This window comes from Pelophylax lessonae (assembly GCF_965119305.1).
Source record: "Pelophylax lessonae genome assembly, chromosome: 4".
NCBI lineage: Eukaryota > Metazoa > Chordata > Amphibia > Anura > Ranidae > Pelophylax > Pelophylax lessonae.
In genome coordinates, this window is record NC_138771.1 from 551,318,270 (window position 1) to 551,342,126 (window position 23,857).

General features: G+C 42.3%; 1 protein-coding gene across 1 annotated transcript in view; it reads right to left on the minus strand.

The window, feature by feature from the left end:
- Window positions 1–1,693: 1,693 nt before the first annotated feature.
- The window catches only part of PSD4 (pleckstrin and Sec7 domain containing 4), a 119,557-nt gene continuing 97,393 nt past the window's right edge, over window positions 1,694–23,857 (minus strand). Inside the window, exons 10-16 of the mRNA XM_082256765.1 lie at window positions 23,297–23,340; window positions 22,995–23,164; window positions 19,861–19,931; window positions 17,000–17,145; window positions 6,633–6,777; window positions 3,249–3,392; window positions 1,694–2,844 (exon numbers count right to left, since the gene is read on the minus strand). Of these exons, the coding sequence (XP_082112891.1) occupies window positions 2,590–2,844; window positions 3,249–3,392; window positions 6,633–6,777; window positions 17,000–17,145; window positions 19,861–19,931; window positions 22,995–23,164; window positions 23,297–23,340 (975 nt within the window). The 3' untranslated portion in view covers window positions 1,694–2,589. The remainder of the gene's footprint in view (window positions 2,845–3,248; window positions 3,393–6,632; window positions 6,778–16,999; window positions 17,146–19,860; window positions 19,932–22,994; window positions 23,165–23,296; window positions 23,341–23,857) is intronic.

Consider the following 23,857-nt stretch of genomic DNA (forward strand, 5'->3'; position numbering starts at 1 on the left):
CAATAGAGCATGTGTGATTTACATAGTTATAACTGTAAAAGATGCCAGCCTGAAGTGATCTAGCAGGACTTCATTTTCTGACTAAAGTTTCACTTCAAGACTTAAGAGCGAAGTGAATTCCTGGCATATCAACAGGTGTTTTTTTATGTATATACAGGGTCTTAAAATAGATAGACATGGAGAAATGTGTATGTATAGCACAGAAGTAATATATATGTCTTTTGTTTCCCGAGCTGACATACTGTACACTTTATCACTTGTTCCACTCCTCCTATATAAAGCACAGCATTCAGCAAATAAAGTGATCTGCATACTGTCCGTGAGTCAGTGACTCAATGCACTGAATACATACTGAATTACTAAGGCCCTGTTCACACCTGAGCGTTTTTCAGCCCATGGTCATCTGTGAAAATTCAAAAACGCCCAACAATCAAAATCCCATTCATTTCAATGGCCCCTGTTCACATCGGAGCATTTTGTCCCCTGAAGCAATACGCCTGTAGCTCAAAAAAGTACAGGAGCTTCTTTTTGGGCTGATCAAGAGCTGTTCTGGTCCCATAGGAATACATTAAAACGCCGTTATCGGCGTTTCACGGGCGTTTTTCAAACACACAGGTGGTCTCCACCCGTTTTAACACACCCATTTTTTAACATAAATCAAAACGCCCTAAAAACGCTCATAAAACGCCCAACAAATGGCAGAGAAACGCCTGAAAATGATACGTTCAGGTGTAAATGCAGCCTTAATAATTAGAAAATGTTCACACAAAATAACACTGAAGATTCACTTCAATTATCCAATAATATGCAGATGAAATAAACAATTTGTACATGACTGGATAATTAAAGTGAATCTTTGCTCATTTTTTTGTGTGAACATTCTCAACTCCTTTACTAAATCAGTTTCATTACATCAGCATGACAGCCAGGCAACTAGCACTTCCAGGAGATGTCAGTAAGGGCAGCCTCCATATTGGCTCCTTTAATAAATACTATTTACAAGTTCACAATTTTACTGTTCCAGATTAAAAAAACATGAAGCCACATTGTGGGGTTTAGCCTGAGTAGCCCATGGACATTAAGTAAAGTCCATTGCTAACTAATCATGGAACTTTACTGTGAACTCACAAAGCTTCTCTCTTTTCTACCTTTAAAGGGGTTGTAAACCCTAGTTTTTTTTATTTTTTTAAATACAACGAACAAACAAGCATACTTACCTGCTCTGTGCAATCGTTTTGCACAGAGCAGCCCTGATCCTCTTCTTCTGGGGTGCTCCGCTGGCGCCCCAGGCCCCTCTTCTTCATCAAGTGCCCCACGGAAAGCCACTTTCCCTGGGGGCACCTATGCGGGCTCGCTCCCGAGTCCCACTGCAGCATCCATTGACACAGACAGCGGGACTCGGCCTCGCCCCCCCACTCCTATGTCACTGGATTTGATTGATAGCAGTGGGAGCCAATGGCCCAATAAGGAGAGAGACATCGGCTGGAGCTGCTGCGCTCGTGCACATCACTTGATAGGATCGGGCTCAGGTAAGAAAAAGGGGGGTCTGGGGGGAGCTTCAGCACAGAAGGTTTTCAACCACTTTATTTATACAGAAGCTTTACTTTATATCAAAATGAATTTCTCGTAATTGTTAAACCTTCCTCTGAACGGCATATTTTGGCAACCAACCCGGGACATCAGTGACTTGACTTCTCAGCAAAGTTACCATTATCACTGGGCTTTGTGAGTTCCCAAAAAATTCCAAAGGGGAAGCCTTCCCTGCCAAAAATAAGAATGGAAAAAGCAATACCTGGTAATGTTTCTCCATTATAGCCATGTCCTTTCAGGTGCATGTTGTGTTACATGTCAGTATGCCAATGGATGATAAGGAATATCATATGAACAGACATGTCAGCCACTAGTTCATAATCTCCTGCGTCTTGTTTTACCAAACACTAACATGACAAAGGCCATATATTAAGACAGGAATATTTTTTACAGTGCCTTGTGTATTGTTATACGCCACTGGACATTTTGGAGGATGTGACTGAGAAAGGAACCTGGATTAAGACTTGCTATGAAGAATGTGACATCCTTCAAATACAGGTCAAAGGAAAGATACAATTTATAGACCAAGAGTCTACAGCTGCTTAAAACAGTGCAAGAGTGTCAGCTAGAGGCAAAGTTAAAAACTGCAGGATAACAGCAAGAGATGAAACCAGCTTTTAGATATATACGAAAAGCAATGTCAAACAAGAAATGCTGACCTATGTAAAATGTTGTAGCCTGCATATTCCTAAATGACACAAAGAATCACAAGATTAAGCTCATCTATACTTCATACTTTCTAAGTAACGGAGGAACACTGTTCCTTATTTTAAAACTATGAGTATAGATCAGAATCCCATAGGGTTCTGTTCATTTATTAAAGGAATTTTGAATCCCTTTAAAATAAGGAGAGACCATCCCATACAGTCCTCTGGTGGTGTCTCCCAAGTTCAACAAAAGCAACAAAAATAAGGCACCCGATGGTCCCAATTACACTGCGCCCAGGAAGTACCATGAAAAATTGCTCAGATGTTCTGTCAGGTAACAGACGTCCTCTCCTCACACAAGATTTTTGTTGCGTTTAGGGATAATCCTCCTATACGTGCGCCGCTCTGAGATGTTGCGTTTCACTTTAACCACCACGGGGGAGCTTTCCGGGTTAAGAGAAGGACTTGAGTAGGACCTCTTTAATCCAGTGGTCTCTTCCTGACCACCATCAGGTTCCGTCAGCCGAGACTCAAAAATCTGGAGATCTTCACAGCCGCTTTCCAAACGCACTGCGAGGAGCTTCACGTAAGTTTCGTACCTTAGTTTCTGGAGAGAAGAGGATGAAGTGCAACAAAATTAACTAAAGAGCGTGAAACCTCAAACTGAAATCTCATAAACTGCCCAATTAACCCAAAAGCCTGACATTTGCATGCTCTCCCTGTGCCTACGTGGGCTTCCTCCAGGTACTTCGGTTTTGTCCCACACTCCAAAGACATGCTGGTAGGTTAATTGGCTCCTGTCTACATTGGCCCTACTATGTGTATGTATGAATGTGAGTTGGGGACATTAGATTGTAAGCTCCTTGAGGACAGGGACTGATGTGAATGTACAATATACAGTATATGTAAAGATCTGTGTAAATTGACAACGCTATATAAGTACCTGTAATAAATAAAATAAAAATAAATAACTTCATAGCTATATTGTATAAAGATCTTGTCCCCCCTTACCTCATATCGTAAATACTCCTCTCGCAAATGGTAGTCCTCAGAGTCTCGACTTTTACTCTTTGGGTCTGGAAGATTCCGCTGATGCTCAGTTAGGTCATCTGTAAATCTGTCCATCAAAGACTCATGGGACTGAAGTTGCTCTTCCTATGTAGAGATTATATAATGTTACATGATTAAAGGATAGAACCAGTGCATCCCCGGAAGAAATCTTACTTTCTGATATCTGTTGAATAGTCAGACTCCCTTATTTCCTATCTTTCTTAGGGGTGATGGTGTGGTGTTTGTGTGCAATTTCCTAGTCCCTGACACCTGCTGCGGCCATTACATGGCAGATTTCTCTAAAGACAGTCATAAACTGCTCACATTTCTTCTAGTGCCTGATGAACTGGCCGAAATTCGCTCATTGGGTGGCCATGTCAGCCACCTACCGCCAGCCATCCCTCAGTTGAAGAATCGAAGGAACCATGGAAAACAGCACCTTTATCCATTCAGATGCAGTCTATTTGGTTATTTTCTAAATTTAATAACAGCAGTGGAAGATTCGTCCATCCATGCTGTAAAGCATTAGATTGTCATTGTCATCCTAGGATAGAAAGTACTTTACTGGCAGACAATAAAGGAATAAACAAGGTTAAAAAAAATTACTATGTCCACATCTGGACTGGTAACCTGACATATATTAAATGTTTGTTTTTGGGGTCAGGTCAAGTTTAAGCTCCTTTCTGGTTCCTTCCTAGTCACCATTTCTCATTTTTACCTCCAGGATTCCCCCTCTCTGTCAAGTCGACCTTGTCCCCTGTGATCATCACTTTTTGTTTAAGGCTGGGTACACACGGGCTGAAAATTTAGCCAAAAACTATCAGAAGCTGGTCAGAACACAACAGCATAGCAGGGGATATCGCCACACTAACATCATTTAGTATGGTGATTAGAGGTGCACAGAATAGAAATTTTGGTGCCGAAAGCAAAAATTCTGGATGCACTTGGCCGAAACCAAAAAGGACAGTATTAAATATATATATATATATATATATATATATATATATATATATATATATATATACATATACATATATATATATATATATATATATATATATATATATTTATATATAATTATATTATAATTGACTTTTTAATTAGTATCATGAATTTAAATGAATATTAAATGTGTCGGTTATATCAGCACCTTTAGTGCAAGAAAAGCTAAAAAAAAAAAAAATCATCTCTACAATTCTATGTATGTCTTCACACTGATTCGTTGAGCTTCCTTTGTGGTGTTAAAAATCTTGCTCGCTGCATTTTTGGTCAGAAAAAAACAAAAAAAAAAAACAATCACCAATAAAGCACCTCCACTTTGAAATGCATTGAAATTGCAGCAAGAACGCATCCGTAACGCACCGGTGTTACATTTTTGAGTCATGTGACCTATGAAAAACACACCATAAGCACAGTAAAAACACGGCAAAATTGCGTGCCTTTTCGGCGCCATTATCGGTACCTTTTTCAATATCGGCAAAATGGCAAAAACACAATTTTTACCTGATATGTTTCGGCCTGTCGAAATTTCGGTGCATCTCTAATGGCGATCTCTCTGGGTTATTTTCTTTCAGTCCGCTAGGTTGAATGAAAATCTTTATGTGTACCCAGAATAAGACTGTAAGTAACGCTGAATGGGTCTCCAATTCCTATAGTTATATGCATTTCATAACATGAAACAGCCTCTAAGGAACAGGTATTTCCCTTAAAGGATAAGTTCACCTTCGATTAAAAAAAAAAAGATTATATGCACATCTTTTTGCAGGTAAAAAATGTGCATGTATTATTTTTTTTACTCTGCAGCCTGTAAGGCATAGCACTCATGATCAGAAGATCGCAGGTGCAATGGCAAGATCCTACAGGAACTCGGTACGCACAGGCAGTTACTAAATGGCAGGAAGAATCAATGGATTAGAATGCTCCCACCAGTGTCCTTGCAGTGTATTGAGAACTACAAGCCACTGCCCACCGAGGCTGATGGTAGATGTAGTTCATTCACTCTGTGAATGCTTGACATGGCCATGTGGGCGGAGCCCTGCATGGATGCGCTTTTTTAAAATTCTGACAGCGGGTGTGGGGAGAAGGTCCCCTGCCTGCTGTCACAGGGGGGGGGGGGGGGCAGGAGACAGGAGTTGCAACATATTACATGTTTCACCCTAAATATGGGTGGAACATGTTCCAAAGGTGAACTTATCCTTTACGGTCGCATTACTTTTGTATGACTCAGCAATATTTGAATAATTAAAAAACAAAATCACACTTCAATATAGTTGAAAGCTTTTGTATGGATGTCTCATACCATTGACCATAAATAGCACCCCATAATGTTACTGTATGGGCTCACTTTGGCCTACAGAAGTTTTTTTTATTTAGCGTATGATCTCACTGAGGCTCACCAATGTAAAAAATGTTATAACCACTATACAGGTCCATAGATACACAATCCCTTCTTTATTTCCTATGTTTCAGCTTCTTTGCTCCTCCCCTGATTAAAGTCCAATTTGTAGCCATTACTAACGTTGAGCTCATTTGCCGCCACTCCCTGTTCAGTTAGCGCATCTTGGGGAGACAGTATGTCCTTTAGAGGGCTCCCAGTCAGTTTCCCTTGTTCCACCCTTCTGTCTTTTTAGCCTCATGCACACTGGCATACCTGCATTTAGCTTTTTCCTAGATCACTTTTTCCTGCATTTAGAAGTTCCTGCTTTAAAGCAGGTTTAGACCCGTTTAGTGGCATTTAAATTCTTCAGTTGCATTCAACTTCACAAAATTTACACTAAGCTGACCTTGAATGCAAATTTTTCTTGATTGTTTTAGGAAAGTTTGCTTTGTGGACATGAATGGTCCATTTTTGACACTAGTGTCTGCCTACTGTCCTTGGCTGCTAGCATGCTAGGAGGCAGGTGGTGACTACTGCAAGACAAGGTCATTGGTTTGGTGCAGGTAGCCACCTGCATCCTAACAACCACAGATAATGTGTGATAGGGGTTGTCAGCACCCTAGCAAACAAGAAAAAAAAACTGAGGGAGTAGAACAGATATGCCCCCTTCTCCGTTAATACCTAGTGATAGCACTTATCTTTTGGAAGTGCCTGGCTCCTGAATCAAGCTCTGTCAATCGCAGTATTTGGATATTTGTCTCCTTGCTAGATTGTGGTGTGCTCAGAGATTGATTAACCTGAAAGCGATCAACTCTGATCATTTCCGGGTTCAGAGCTATCAGAATCCCAGCTGAAATGCAGGGCAAACAGCAACCCTGCAAACACACATGTGAATGCAGACTGGACAAAAAGGAAAGTTGAAGACTCTAGGATATGTTTTTAAGCCATGAATATACAAAAACACTTACCAGATCAAGCTTTGTCTGGGTTGAGGGGAGAAAGGGTCGATAAAATTTCCTTTGAGAGCCCACCGCTGCTGCAAAGGGTGGTGAAGAATACATGGCTGCAATTAAATTAATCCGTAAAATCCAGGAAGTCATCTCTTCTGGTGTTCTAAGGATGAGAAATTATAGGATTATTTATCATCTGCCCCAAAAGACATGCTTCACATCTCCCCATGTTACATTTTTACACAATCACAATGCACGCATTACCACAAGACAAGTTAAGTGTGTTGTTGCGATATGGTGCCATTCGTTGTGTTGATGGCATATAAATCACAACCATAATATTACGCACATATGTATTGACTTCAAACAGCAGAGGCAGTGATTTTGTGTAAGCAAACAAAACACTATGTGGGAAATTTATGTCAACTGGAGCAGTCAGACTCCGAAGCATTTGTGCATGGGAACCAATCAGCTTCTATGTTTTATATTCAAAGCTTAACTGAACAGATTGAAGATAGAAGCTGGTTGGTTGGCATGCACAACTGCTCCAGATCCTGTCTGCTCCAGTTCCTACAAATTCCCCTCTATTTAATGTTTGACTTCACTGAGGCTCCCTAACGCCCAGCTGACAGACGTGAACTGCATCACAGTGCACTAACATGCTTTGCAATATGCTGTCAAAAAAACAGTTTTTTACCAGTGCATTGCCATGCATGCTGGTGAGTTGCCACTCACTGTGTTGCAATGCATATCCATGGGCAGGCTCTGTTGGGGTGCCATTTGTAAAGAATAATAGCACATTTAATAGACGTTACCACAAATAGATAGTGGAAATAAAAAGTGTTTGTTATGGTGTGTGGTGATCTAAACCAGAGCTTGGCAAGTGTGCTTTGAATCTAGGAGCCAGCTTAAAAAAGGAGGTTTTTTATGACTGGCAAGGCTTTGTTGTTGGTGACAGAGATGGCGAATCCTGCATTTGCCCATGCAGAGGACTTTGGCCAGGCATCATAGGCTTTGCTTGTCCAGGGCGTCGGGCGGTGGGAGTTGCTTGTGCCCGGTGCCAGTGGTGGATGGGCCAAGGGGAAGCGATTTCTGGTGGCCATGGCGACATGGGGCCTGGGATTTGTCAAGTCCTGATTTAAACAATTATTTGCAATCAATACGAACCTTCAAATCTATGGTTGATCATTCACTAGTCTATGTGTATGGCCAACATAAGCAACCTTACTTTTCTCACAACTGTCTCTCAAAATAAGTGCTGTATCAGGACTAAGGAAAGTCCCACCGACGCTAATAAGCTTATTTCTACGCCAAAGATTCAGATTCCCTAGACAAATCCAGCACTGACATGCGGAGTACCAAAGACTAAAATGCAACAACCACCCTATCTGGCTAATAAGAATTAGGATACAAAGCATAATAATGATTTATTCATAAGCATCTATGCAAAACAATTGCTAAATGCAATGTTGGCTCTCCATGAAATGTGCTGGGCAAAACCGTAGAGCAGGGAATGCATTCCACAGTTCAGTAGAGAATGTAACTCAAGAACCAGCAGGAACAAATATTTTGTTACAGATTGGTGGCCAAATTCATCTGCATGGAACTTCTATGTTTGCCTGGGATACTGGAATTTCTCCAAGAACATCATTTTTAATGGATGTATGAAAAACATTCAATGATATATTTAGTTCCACACTGGGTATGACATCAAACTTTAGGGAGCTCTTGGCTACAAAACTATTTTGCAAGATGTTTTGCTGATTACTATCTAAAAACTGGAAATTTTAAGTTCACAAGACTTGAGCAATAAATAGGGCAGCAGATAATAAGAAGCTTGTTTAGCCATACTCTCAGGGCTTTCTCTGTTCTGTTACAATCATCTCTTGGACCGAAGGGCTCAAATGTAGATAACATTTACCTTTACCAGTAGTGTTAATTTTGGCAGCAAATTTCGATTTAGTTTTAGTCTTAGGACTAAAATGGCATCTTAGTTTTAGTCCCATTTTAGACTTGTGCAAGTGTTTTAGTTTTAGTTGTATTTAGTCGACTAAATCTCCAGTACATTTTAGTCGACTAAAATCGAATGGATGTAGTTAAATTGTAATGCATTATTTAAAGCGTAACTCCACTTCCCCCCCCCCCCCAAAAAAAATAAATAAATAAAAACATTCCCGTCTGGGTGATCTATGTACAATACAAGGATTTTAACAAACTTTGTTGCAGATTCCTACCTTTTGTTATTCTGAAGAAATCATTGTTTGTTCCCCTGTGCTGAGTGGGTCTAATAGGAGTGGTTTCATAATTATCTGTCAGCTGTGGCAGCTACAGAGCTCTAATGAGGAAATCTGCTGGGCCTGCATTCCTTTAGACGTGTTCCTATTGGGAGTGTCTCACCAAAAATGACATTTTTGTTGCAGGGGATGCCAGAAATCTGCCTTGTATCTTAGGCAGACTTCTAGGAAAATTGGCGTGCCAATCACACAAGCAGGAAATGATGTTTCTGGGGTGTGGTCAGTACACATTCTGTGTACAGAACAGCTCCAGGCAGCCATATTGCATTGCGTTTTCAGAAAATTACAACAGCTGCAGATTGAAAGGGAAAGGTAATTTTTAACAACATTCAATCACAATATGATTTGTGTCGCAATTGTATGCGCTATATTGTTTTTCCTTTATTTGCTATTTTTCCCCCATGAAAGTGGAGTTACCCTTTAAGCATTTCTCTACAATTTCCAAACTCATTATATACTACTGCTGGAGTGAAAAATCGAATATGTTATTTATGGTATTAAGGTCTGAACATGCACTACAGACACAGATTGAGTTGTTATATTGAGTCTTTATTTTGTTTTGTCAATAATATTGCTTTTTTGACAAAAGGGTAACAAAAAATTTAAACAAAATACAAAAAAGAAAAAAAACTCTTTGCGTGATCGTGAAGATGCCACCATGCAGTGCACATTTACATGAACTTTAACAGTTCAAGAAACTGAACAGAACACAACAACATTTTAGCAGCTTGGCCGGGTGTCAAGAAGGGCAGCAAAGAGGCCACTATCTTCTTCCAGGAAAAACATCAGGGACAGACTAATGTTCTGCAAAGGGTAGAGGGATTGGACTGCGGATGACTGGAGTAAAGTCATGTTCTCTGATGATTCCCCTTTCTGATTGATTGGGCCATCCGGAAAAAACCTTGTCCAGAGAAGAAAAAGTTGAGCATGAGCTCACTATCGATAAAATATGGGTAAGGCGAGGTCCAAGCCACAAAGGTGGGGCCCCAGCCGTTCCAATAAAAGGGTGGGATGATAAGGAAGGTTACTAACTCGTGAGTTTGGGTTCAAAATGAACAATACATACGGTTAATTATAACATCCATTTTATTAATAAGCAGATAAAAAAAGATTAACACCATTAAAAAGTTTTAGACTGGAGACAATCCTGATCTAACACAGTACATAATGTAACCATTGTAGTCACAACCAGATAGGGATGGGTCTGACACGTTTCTCAATCTAGCTTTTTTTAAAGACCACTTTTGACATCCCAGGTGGACAAGTTACATAGAAATTTGTTTAAGGGAGGCTGTGAACTCCGGACACTGATCGCCCTACCGATGCCACAAGCAGCCCAAGAGAGCCAAATAGAGGAGGCTGTAGCACCTAGATAGACCACAAGGGCCAATTACCAGGGACCAACCACAGGAAGGGGTGTTGAATCCAGTACCCTCGGATCAGTCAATTAAGACTGATATGGAACAGGCAAAACCTTATCAAAAACATCGCCCAGTGCACCACATGGTTCCCATCTTGGTGTCCATGGATGTGCACGATTCTGGGAGGTAGAACAAGGTTCATCCGAGGGGGGAGACAGACATCAGACAGCGGCAATGTTTTTGATACGGTTTTGCCTGTTCCATATCAGTCTTAATTGACTGATCCGATGGTACTGGATTCAACACCCCTTCCTGTGGTTGGTCCCTGGTAATTGGCCCTTGTGGTCTATCTAGGTGCTACAGCCTCCTCTATTTGGCTCTCTTGGGCTGCTTGTGGCATTGGTAGGGCGATCAGTGTCCGGAGTTCACAGCCTCCCTTAAACAAATTTCTATGTAACTTGTCCACCTGGGATGTCAAAAGTGGTCTTTGAAAAAGCTAGATTGTGAAACGCGTCAGTCCCGTCCCTATCTGGTTGTGACTACAATGGTTACATTATGTACTGTGTTAGATCTGGATTGTCTCCAGTCTAAAACTTTTTAATGGTGTTAATCTTTTTTATCTGCTTATTAATAAAATGGATGTTATAATTAACCGTATGTATTGTTCATTTTGAACCCAAACTCACCGAGTTAGTAACCCTCCTTATCATCCCACCCTTTTATTGGAACGGCTGGGGCCCTCCCACCTTTGTGGCTTGGACCTCGCCTAACCCATATTTTATATGTATGCTATACCGGGATTGGAGGGTTATCTAATGAAGTGAATTATCCAACAATTATTCTTTCCTGTAACATGAGCTCACTATCATCAGTCCTGTGTCATGCCAACAGTAAAGCATCCTGAGACTATTCACGTGTGGGGTTGCTTCTCCGCCAAGTGAGTGGGCTCACTAACAATTTTGCCTAAGAACACAGCCATGAATAAAGAATGGTACAAACACATCCTCCGAGAACAACTTCTCTTCCAAGAACACATCCATCCAAGAACAGCTTGGTGATGAACAATGCCTTTCCAACATGATGGAGCACCTTGCCATAAGGCAAAAGTGATAACCAAGTAAGTGGCTTGGGGAACAAAACATGGACATTTTAGGTCCTTGACCAGAAACTCATCAGACCTTAATCCCATTGAGAACTTCTATTGAGTGTTCAATCCTCAAGTGGCGGGTGAGTGAACAAAAAAACCCCCACAAATTGCAAGAATGGGCTGCCACTGGCAGTACCATCAGTCAGGATGTGGCGCAGAAGTTGATTGACAATGACAACATGTCAGGGCGAATTGCAGAGGTCTTTTTAAAAAAGGGTCAACTCAATACTGCAAATATTTGCACAAACTTAATATCATTGTCAATAAAAGCCTTTGACACTTATGAAATGCTTGTAATTCTACTTCAGTATACCATAGTAACATCTGACAAAAAGATCTAAAAACACTAAGGGCTCTTTCACACGGGCGATCTGATCAGATCCGCCTGTCAGTTTTTTAGGCGGATCTGATCGGATCTTCCATGCAGCTCTATGGGGCAGCGGATGTCAGCGGAGACACCTCCGCTGACACCCGCTGCCATCCGGATCCGATCCTGTCCGTGAAATCTGGATGGATGGAAACCCTATTTTATCATCCGTTCAGGTATCGGATCGGATGAGAGCGGACAGGCGGTCCGCTCTCATCCGATCCCCCATAGAGAGCAGCGGGAGCTGTGACACCTCCCTCTCCACACTGCAAGCGGAGACGGAGCTGTCATCCGCCGGCTCAGCGGGGATTGGCGGATCGATCCCCGCTGAGCAGCACGGATCCGCCTACGGAGGCGGACCGTGTGAAAGAGCCCTAAAGCAGCAGACTTTGTGAAAATTTATATTGGTGTCATTTTCAAGCACAGCACCACAGACAGCATTTTGGCCACAGCTGTACATGTACAAGCACAGCACACACAGACAGCATTCTGCACAGGCACTGCCAGTCTGGCACAGCATAATAAACCAATACTTGAGGGGGGTAATGCCTATTTCTACAATAAGAATCAGTTTACAGTCAGTTTATTCCAACAGTTCTAATTCTCAGATACATTCAAAGAAAATGTGCATAGTCTACAATAATGCCATTAGTGTGTGGCTTACCACTTTTTGTCAACTTCTCTCTCCTCTTTCTCTCAGCATTCGCAATGACAATAGAGGTAAATATTATACTAAAAAGATTACTGGGGCAGGACCCCGACGTAAGACTGCCCTTTTTGACCATTACTGATCTATTTTCCTTTTTCATTAGTGTGATATTTACCTCTATTGTCAATGCTAAAAGAGAGGAGTTGATAAAAAGTGGTGGTTGTTATTGTTCCACATACTAACGGGCATTTGTAGCCTGTGCCTATTTCCTATGAATTTAATTGACAATTAAAACTGTTGTTGAACTACTGATTCTATCGCAATAAGCACAACCCACAAGTATTATGCTTCTTATGTTAGAAATAGAAATACGTACCTGGAGAATAAAACACTTCTATTTGTTTCGATTCACTTTAAGGAAAGCACTTCGTGCCAACATGACCCTTGCTCTATTACGCCGGCCTCTAGAGAGGTTACCTGTGACACTGAATACCCTCTCTGCAAGGACTTGAGAAGCTGGCATAGCAAGCAGGTCTAAAGCAAAAGGTTTTAGCCGGTAATAAATAGTGCCACTCTTTGACAGCCAAAAATCTGTTGTGGTGTCCTCCTCAACTTGGTGCAAAAGCTCTTCCTTATATTTTCTGATCTGCTGTTTGGGGAGATTCTCTGCCTGGGTCTTCTGTGGCATTTAAAAAAAAAAACAAAAAACAAAGATTGGCTGCTTAGATGTGGGTGTCGGTGCTTCTTCTACTTCCTGCGATTTTTCAATATTCTCCTGTTGCACATCATCTTCAGACAATTTGTCATGTTGTGTGTGGGGCAATGTGGATTTTCTTACGGCACACTCATCTGTTTTTTTAATCAATTCCTGAATATTCTCATCTGCCACATCAATAAGAGTTTCACAAACAGTAGGCTTGACAAAGCAAGCAGCTGCTGCAAGTGGCGAGAAGGTTTCATCAGTTGGATCTAAAAATTAAGCATAACGCTGGTTCACACTCCCTTTCATTTTCTGTGCAATTGTGGCAAGGTCTTGGTAGCTAGTGTTCTGTTTTCTCATTTCTTTCTACCAGTCACAGATGCCAACATTTCCTGTATACTTTTGTACAGCAGTGGGGATAGGAAATAAGGAGGAGCGACTCAGTCTGAGTCCGACTCGCCTCAGTGAGGCCTGGATGTGGACGGTGAGGAGGCGACATGTAATGCACAGTGCTCTGGACGGTGTGCAGACAGTGAGGAGGCCTGTAATGCTGCACAGTGTTCTGGACAGTGGTCTGAGAGGCCTGTAAGGCTGCCCTGTGCTCTGGATGCCAGTGGTCAGCGGAGGGCTGTAATGTTGCACAGTTCCGGCTGCTGGTCTCAGGTCTGACTTGTGTTGCACAGTGCTTTGGATGCCTGTGGTCAGAGGAGGCCTGTAATGCACAAAGAGTGCTCTAGACAGTGGTTACTTGGAGGGACGGCCTGTAATGCACAGTGCTCTAGATGTTGGTGGTCAGAGGAGGCCTGTAATGCTGCACAATGCTGAATGGTGGTCTCAGGTCAGGTCTGAGGGATGGCCTTTAATGCACAGCGCCCTAGATACTGGTGGTCAGAGGAGGCCTGTAATGCTGCACAGTGCTGGATGGTGGTCTCAGGTCTGAGAGATGGCCTGTAATGCACAGTGCCCTTGATGCTAAAGGTCAGAGGAGCTCTGTTGTAATGCTGCACAGTGAGGGATGGCAGTCTCCGGTCTGAAAGGATGGTGTGTAATGCACAGTGCCCTTGATGCCGGTGGTCAGAGGAGGCCTGTTGTAATGCTGCACAGTGCTGGATGGTGGTCTCAGGTCTGAGGGATGGCCTGAAATGCACAGTGCCCTGGATGCCGATGGTCAGAGGAGGCCGGTTGTAATGCTGCACAGTGCTGGATGGTGGTCTCAGGTCTGAGGGATGGCCTGAAATGCACAGTGCCCTGGATGTCAGTGGTCAGAGAGCAAGCCTGTTGTAATGCTGCACAGTGCTAGATAGTTTTCTTAAGTCTGAAGGATGGCCTGTAATGCACAGTGCCCCGGATGTCGGTGGTCAGAGAGGAGGCCTGTTGTAATGCTGCACAGTGCTGGATGGTTTTCTCAAGTTTGAAGGATGGCCTGTAATGCACAGTGCCCTGGATGTTGGTGGTCAGAGAGGAGGCCTGTTTTAATGCTACACAGTGCTGGATGGTGGTCTCAGGTCTGAAGGATGGCCTGTAATGCACAGTGCCCTGGATGCCAATGCCAGCGGTGTCAAGGATGGTCTGTAATGCACAGTGCCCTGGATGCCACTGCCAGCGGTGTGAAGGGTGGCCTGTAATGCACAGTGCCCTGGATGCCACTGCCAGTGGTGTGAAGGGTGGCCTGTAATGCACACACAGTGGTCTGGACAGATGGTGGTCTGAGAGGAGGCCTCAGGCCTGCTGTAATTTTAACTACACACTCACAGCGGGTGCACTCTGCTCTGGATGTGGGTGGTCGTCTCGTGACTGAGTCAGGACTACGGAGGCCTGGCTGTAACGCACAGTGCTGCTCTGGTCTCTTGCAGTCGTCACGGGGCACACAGTCGCTTGCTTGCTGGGAGCGGAAGCAGGCCTAGCATCGTGAAAACCAGAAGTTGGGTAAACGTCCTTGCTTTAGATTTTCGTTTTGTTTTCGTTCGTTAACGAAAACTGATTTGATTTTCATCATAGTTTTCGTCAGCGGACGAAAATGTGCTGTACTTTAAGTTTAGTTTTCATCACTGTAAAAATGGCACTAACAAAAATTTTGACAAAAACTTTTTCGCTGCTGAAATTAACACTGCTTACCAGTCGCAGTTCATGGTCATAGAGTGCTAAATCTGGTTTTCCCAAAAAAAAAAAAAATCATAGTTCGTATAACCTTAAATCTAAAAAGAAAGAAATTTTACTTTTTGGATATTACATTGTCATATTAAAATAACATTTGAGATCCTTGAGATCGTGGGGGCCAAATGCTTTCTTGCTTCCAAGTGAGCTCTAATTAGTAAAGCCCCTCTTTTCATCCCAAACGCATTGATGGGAATGGAAGAAGGGGGGCTACAGCCATCCTGCAGGTACAAGCTGATCTCTGACACAAAGTGGTAATGCAGTTTATAAGCTTTGTACGGGGGCACCAAGCGCTTTGAATCAAACAACCTCTTCTCCAACAGGAGCTTGTACTCATGATTCTTATGATCATTGTAGCAAGTCCTTTTTCACTACTATGACTGTTATTGATAATCTACACTATAGCTGTCAAGGACAAACTAGCTTCTAGCACTAGGTTTAGTGTTCAAACCCTGTTACACAACAATCTCTGATACTTCTGAGGAGGGGGGACCAAAAAGATCTAGCTGCACTCAAGTCTGCATTGTTGGCCATATGGAAGAGCCAAAGAACTTCCCTTGTAAGCTCTGCAGTGGAAAGCCAGTTAAACACACTAGGGATCGAGGGGTGCTAAATAAGGGGTGTCAAACTCAATTTCATTGTGGACCCCATCCGCGTTATAGTTGCACTTAAAGGACCAGTTGTTTCTGTAATAATATATACATTTATCTAGGGCTTTTATTCTCAAAGAATAGGTGCAGGCCCCCACCACCCCCTCCAAGCCGTATCGAATGAACAGTGGGTGTGACCAAATTGCACTAACAATGGGAGGATCTTAAAGGTGCAATGAATGCCAGGTGTGCGTTGTGTGCACAGTTCAGGAATGTGCTATGTATAGAGTGCAGTTTCAGGGGTGCCTTATGCACAGAGCGCAGTTTTCATGGGTTCACAACGTACAGAGTGCAGGATTGAGGAGTGCGCTACATACAGAGCGCAGGGCTTAGAGGTGCGCTATGCACAGTATGCAGTGTTCAGCACTCCCTCACAGTCGGTCCACATCTCACTTCCATGCTTCCTCGGCTGTAAACCCTGCACCACTCCCTTCCAACCCCCACCTCTGCACACATCTCCCTTCATAGCCCTAAACTCTCCCTCCCTCCCCAAAAGCTTCCTCCCACCTCACCTACCCGGCCCAGCTCTAGCACCTCCCGGCAGTGTAGGCAGCTCCGCCTCTCTCAGTGCAGCTTACCACGTGATGTCCCATCCCACACGGCACATGCATCTCCTTTATCCCTGCCGTGAGTGCAGGGCCAGCAAGGATTTGTGAGAGCAAACCACTCCTTGATAGCACAGAAGGCTTCCGTATTTACAAGTGACAGTAATGAGCGTAAGTGTTCCACCACGTTCCAGCTGAAAAAAAAAAGTCCAGGGTGCCTGGGCTAAATGAAATGGCCTGGTGAGCTGCATTCGGCCCACAGGCCTTCTGTTTGACAAATGTGAGCTACACCCTTAAAGATACTAGTAGGAATTAATAGGTATCTTCTAATAGCCAGACTTTTGCAGTACAACCACTCTTCCTTGCCTGTTCGAGAGCTGTGAAATGACTTTAAGCCCTCTTGGCGAGTTGTTACCTATTTAAAAAATGTGATTATTTTTAGGAAAACTGCTTGAAATATTCAGCGAACGGTGCTTCTAACAGGGATGTTAACATACAATGTGATACATATTACTCACTGAGCCTGGAAGAGAAATACCCTCCAATCAGCAGTCTGCAAACGGAAGACATTGGGTCTCTTTGTGTAGTCACTGGCTCTCTCAGCTAGAGCATGATGGATGCTGATCACCTCCTCAGGAAACTGGAAGTCGGCCCTGTACTCATCCTGCCAAAGGTTTTAAAGGATAAAGAAAAGAGTCATACGGATACAAGCTAAACTCCAGTCTAAAATAATGAAAAGAACATGGAGTACCTCAGTAAAAGATTAAAAAAAAATAGGAATTTTAACTTCTTATCTTGAAGTAGAATACAGGACATGTGACTTGTATTCATAGACCTTGGGTTATATGTTGCTACCTTCACATGACTGGAATTTTGGTAAAAACTTTGCTAAGACCATCCCTAGAGCATACCCATATAACCCCACCCACTCAGTGAAGCTCCAGTTTTTTAGCAAGCAATAGGGAGTGATCAAGATACAGAGGGGAGTGACCTGGGTCATGTACTGTACTCCAACATAAGGAATTTACAGGTAAATCAAAATTCCTATTATCTTTATCATACAGTAACAGGGCTTGTATTTATAGAAAGGTATTGCAATACCTTTTTGTTCCAATTGTATTCTAGCATTGGGATCAACCAATCGAAAAACATGTTAGGTTAACTAATTGATCCGCCCAAATGGGGTGGACCTTATGCCAGAAGCCTTGTGACCTATCATTATTATGTGTATATAAAGCTTAGCCATTTGTACCTTAAATTACCTCTGAGGAAGGGGGGGAACACCCCGAAACACTTAAGCTGTATTTAGAGGTTTACATCTCATCACGGTCTGTATCAGTGAACTACGCCCAGTGGGCTTTCTTGGTGGACTTATTATCATATTTTGTGCCCATTCTTTATCCATATTTGTGAGTCTGATGTACACACGTTTTTAAATAATAGTTTTTCTGCATTTTTTCTTTTCAGTTTCCTTTGAGGTTTCTCCGACCCTGCAGCACAGCAGGACGATGACAATACCAGCTAAGGTCAGTCTCCAGCTATCCAAGTCGCATAAATAACCCCTCAAGCGCAGGAGCATTTATTTTCTTTGTTTAACTTGTATTCATAGACCATGGGCAACAACATTGCAACATAGACCTGCCAATAGGCCCACAAGAAACACAAGGGTTTAAGGAAACCGGAACAATATCTTCAGACAACAGCTGAAGCACCTTGTAGTCGTGGCCTGAATGTTTATCTAGCAGAACTTGTAAAACGTGTGAATAGGGGACCAGGTGGTGGCCCTGCAAATTATGGATACAGAAGCTTTATGCTGAAAAGCTCAGGAAACACCAGCAGATGGGAAAGAAAGGAACCTTTTCCTTAAGTGTGTATGCCCTGGAAATAAGTTGTTTGATCCACCTGGCAGTAGTGGAACAGGAAGTCTTCTATATGGACTTCCAGGTAGAACAAGGGACTTAGTCTGGTGAAAAGAGGCTGCCAAACAGGTTTAAACAGCCCTAACCACATTGAAAAAACACAAGGCAATTTCTTTGTCATGTTTTGGGTCAGGACAAAGGGAAGGAGAGCAATGTCCTCATAGAAAATGAAGGAAGAGACCCCTTTAGGTAAAAAGGAAGGTTTCGGTCTCAAAACCACCTTGTCCTTGTGCAACCAAGAAGGCAACCTTACAGGTGGGCTCTTTCAAAGGAATGTCTCTAATCTGAAGAGCAGAGAGCACAGGAATGAGAAGTGAATGTGACATAGGAGGTTGGATTGGGGGAAGTATATAAGCAGAAAAGTCTTGATAAGGAATTGCGAGGCAAGAGGCTTTTGGAAGATGATAGGTAAGGCAGAAACCTGCCCCATAAGCATACCAGATGCTAGTCAAGACCAGACTGAAGAAAGACCAAAATACCAATGATAGAGTATTTCCTAGAATTAAGCTTTCTGTCCTCACGCTATACAAAGAAGACCTTCCATGTGTGATGGTAAATCTTGTGGAAGTTGAATTTTTCCTTGGTCTGAGTAAAGAAGGAATAACCAGAGATACCCCTGTGCTTTGGGACTTAGTAGTTTTAACAGCCATGTCATTAAAGCCAGTGACTGAGAAGCAGGATGGAACAAAGACCCTTTGCCAGCAAGTCTGGCCTGTTTAGAAGGGGCCAGGGCTCTTTTGCCAGAACTCTGAGTACTATCTTGTGCAGCATTCAAGGGGGATCTTCATCAGAGGGAAGGCATAAACCATTTGTAATTGAGTTCAAGGAATCACCAGAGCATCTATTGTGAAGACTAGCATTTGGTGAGAAGCCACAGCTTGTACCTCATAAAAAGCAGGGGAAAATCCTCCACTGCCTCCACTACAAGATCAATGTTTCTTAATTCTTTCCTTCATAACATTGTCAAGTAAAGAGGTTATGATTTTTGCTTCCTGAACAGGGTCAGAGGCAAAAGAGGATGTATAGCATTTCTAGTCTCTGGAAACCAAAGGTTCTAGATGTGCCAAATGTTTTAAAAGGATTGAGCCAGGAACCATGGTGCCAAGTATCCTAGTAAGCACTTCTTCTGCACCAAGAGGCGAACAGTAAACCACAAGCAGCATTATAGAGCTCAGTGGTATTTGTTTGACACAGTCTAATGCAACATGAACAGAGCTGTAAGACTCTAATTCATCTGACAACATTTTTCAGCTAAGTATACATCAACTGAGGGCATTCTCAACCTTTTCAATTCAAAGGAACCCTTGAAACAAATGTCAGGTCTCGGGGAACTCCTATTAAAATGTATACAATACATTAGTGTGCTTAGTAATGCACTTAGTAAGTTGTAGATATATTAATAAAAAAAAAAAAAAAACTTTGCGCCATTAACACTCAAAACTGCTTGACCTATGGTATACCTTTAAAAAGAAGAGCAGCATCCCCTTCAGCACAGTGTGGAAGGTTTTCCAGCGTCTCTTTCCCCATGGAGCTTCAGTAAAAAGAAAGAGAAGAGTTATAGCCCAGAAATGACCATAAGTCCATCAATAAAAATGGTGAGAAAATTCACAATAATTGAATGTCTACTTTGTTTTCTATGTAAACTAAAGTATGTGGAAGAATAGGAAACAAAGAACGGATGAATCACACTGGTGTGGTATATGTGTATTTAGTCTTGCACATCAGCAGTCTATATCTGATTGATGAAATGCAATTTCTCTCTTTGAAATATTTACCGTATATACTTTTGTGGAGAGACCAAAGAAGAAAACTGTCTTTAAGATGCACATCCAGGAGTCTTTTAAAAATATCAATACTGCCCACTGACACCACCAATTGTGGAAGAGAGTTCCACATCCTTATTGCCCTGACAGTGAAAAACCCCCTAAGCATCTTAAGGTTAAACTGCTCCTTCTCCAATCTCATTGTGTGGCCCCATGTTTTCTAACACTTCCTGAGACTGATTTTTTATTTTTTTTCCCACGCTGGGATCACCATTAAGGTATTTTTAAATCACTATCAAGTCCCCTCTCAAGTGTCTCTTCTATAGCGAGAACCAGTTTAGTGCTTGTAGTCGTTTCTTGTAATTGAGGTCCTTCAGTCCCCTTATTCATTTTGTTGCCCTTCTTTGGACTCTCTCCAGCACATCCCTTCTGAGAACTGGTGACCAGAACTAGATGGAACACTCCAGATGTGGCCTGACCAGAGCTTTATAAAGTGGCAGGATTATAGTTTTATCTCTGGAGTAAATCCCTTTTTATATGCATGCTAATATTCTATAGGCTTTGGTAGCCGCAGCTTGACATTGCATGCTATTGCTCAGTCTGTCTGATACTAGGACAGCCAGATCTTTCTCCATCCTGGATTCCCCCAGAGGTTCTCCCCCAAGTGAGTAGATTGCATTTATGTTTTTAGCCCCCAAATGGATTACTTTACATTTAACCTCATTTGCCATGTAGTTGCCCACCCCATCATTTTATTCAGGTCTTTCTGTAAAATTTCTATATCGTGATTTTTTTTTTTTCGTTAAAGCTTAATTGAACAAGCTGAAGTTAGAACCAGATTGGCTACCATGCACAGCTGCACCAGATTTTGCACTCTTCATTTTTAGTAAATCAACCCCATAGTTTATTAATGCCTGCACAGTACGGCTTCTCAGTACTGTTTTTAGTTTGTGATTACTGCTATAAGTAGTAAAACCGTTTGTGGCCCAAGGGGAAACCAAAAAATTCTAAAACTTCCCCATTTGCTTAGAGGTTTGGTTATTATTATGATGGTGTAAAGTGAGGGATCACTTAAGAGGTATTAGAGACCAGGTGAAAAAAAACCCAAGCAGATGTTTCTTTTTTTTTTCCACCCCAGAAAACAAAAATCAACTATATAACTTCCTCATACGATTATCATTTGGTTTCTGCTAAAAAAAGAAAAAGCAAAGCAAATTATGAACTGCAGATTTTCCCGTGCCCCAAGAGATAAGACTGCTGGACGCTGCAGTGGCCATGACTGCCAATTACAATGGGTGGTTCTGGTCTATATGTTTTACTGTGAACAAATAGACAAAATCTCTTGCGCTCGACAAAGATGTGGCGGAGGTAGGTCTCTAAATCTCCGGGTATAAGCACAGATTTTGCTGCCCTTCTCGGATCAGGGGAAACCCGATAGGAACACTGTGTAAAGAACAAAAGAGAGCACACTGACCTTGTGCATTACCCAAATTGAGTTTATTAAAATAACTTAGGAAGAAATATACTCACAAACATAAAAATGTAAAAAGCATATTGATCCACAATGGACCAAAAGTGACCAGATCCTCAGGACAGTGCCCAGCACGCCGGAGGACCTTCCAAATGTTGACACGTTTGGAGGGGAGATCTCCTATTCTTCAGAGCTCCCCTTGAAAAGCGTCAGCCATTTGGAAGGTTCTTTGGCGTACTGGACACTGTCCTGATGACCTAGTAACTTGGGGTCCATTGTGGATTGATATGCGTTTTACATTTTTATGTTTGTTAGTATATTTCTTCCAAATTTATTTGAATAAACTCCATTTGGGTAATGCACAAGGTTGGTCTGCCCTCTTTTTGTTCTTTACATATATGTTTCACTGTGCACATACACATTAGGGTAATTTGTGTGTACAGATTCCAAATGAAACCCAATTAAGTTAAACATGTGGGTTTGATTGTAACAGAGGAAGGAAATGTAATTATGTTAAGTGTAAAAATATGATAAAAGTGAGCTTTTATATAAGCAACCAACCACAATAAGGTCCGCCATACACGGTTCGAATTTCCTGCTAAACCGACCAAGATTTGAATCAATGGGCAGGCTGAATGTATCAAGTTGATAGATTAATCAGCTTGGGCACAACCAGCCTGATGAATGCGCTTCCGATTATCGCTAGCAGCTGCTAAAGCCACTAGCGATAATCATCTTCTCCCCCGCCTGCATTCTATCCCCCCTCCCCCGTGGCTGCAGGAAAGAAATTGCACCAGCCTAACTTTCAGCTTTCTAAATATACTCTGGCTGTTTTATAGTGCATGGATGTGAAAAATGAATGAAAAACCATCACATCTCCCTCTCTTAAATCCCCCCGCCACCTATTACTAAAAAAAAAAAAAAAAATGACTCTATATATCGCAAATCCAGCTGTCTTCTGACCAGTCAGATAACATCACAGGTCGTTCCTCTTCTTGTCCGGCATCGGTAGTCCTTGCTGCTACACAGAATGGCTTTCCCCAGGTGACAGGTGAGCAATGTTCTGTGAAGCAGAACTGTGAACTCCAAACATCATTCATTCAAATAAAGCAGTAAGTATGTTGGGGTAGTATTGGGGAGAAGGTAAGTATTGCACCTGCTCCCCAGCATTTCCAAAACCCATGTGTTGGGCTTTTCACAAATATAAAAAAATGGGAAGGGGGGGGGGGGGTCAAAATATAATTCAGGACGAGGATCAAAGATTGAAAAAGGTTGTTCCCTGTGAATATTCTGCAGGGGAGCCTTTCAGAAGATGAGACATGCCCCAAAGCAGGTACAAGCACAGAGGGGCTATACTCACTCTTTTTGCCATCGATATCTGCATGTACTTTGCGGCAGAGCATCCCCTGCTTGAAGACTGGGGCCTGGGGGTCTGGTGCTGGTAGGTCCACAAAAGGATTGCTTTTTTTGCGAACAGACAAAAGATTTTCTGGTTTTGCAACAAGGACATTCGCTAGTTTCTCTTCACTCCTGTTAGGAGAATGGCAAGAAGGGCATTATTATAATAAAATGTCAATTGAGGGCAAAAACAGTAAACACATTTTAAAGGAAGTATATCAGAGGGTGAAAAAAAACAAAGACAGGATGCTCAGCTTAACTTACATAGCCCATTCTAGCTTGTCTGAACGGATCGAGTGGTACAGACTCTACAAAAAAAAGGAAAGAGAATAAAGCATCATGTGACTGCCACAATGGTATACTAAAGTGGAACAGTAGCCAAATAGTTGCCGAACTACATATGGTACATATGGTACAGGTAAACATTAGTCCTATTTAAATAGGAGTATTCTCTATTTAGCCTGACTCAGAGATTACAAATCACCTGCATGCCTTTTAAAATTTTCATCTTGATTTTTTAATCTGACTGCCCTACATATCCCAGTCGTTCTTGTTATCCATCTGAACGTCACTTGGGCATTGATCACAGGGGCGTAGTAGAGTGTACACCCATGATAGGGGCGTGTTTGCCCATACAGGGATGCACAGGTGTTCTTTGCATCTTTGAGCAGCAGTCCTATTTATGTAAATTGTGACATAGGGGCTGTACAGACACAGCCACTGCTCCCAATTTGACATCCATGCGGGTACAGAGCACAGTTCTGAATTCAGACAGTGTGCGTTTGGGGCCGTGCATCCACACAACTGTCAAATTGGGAGCAGCAG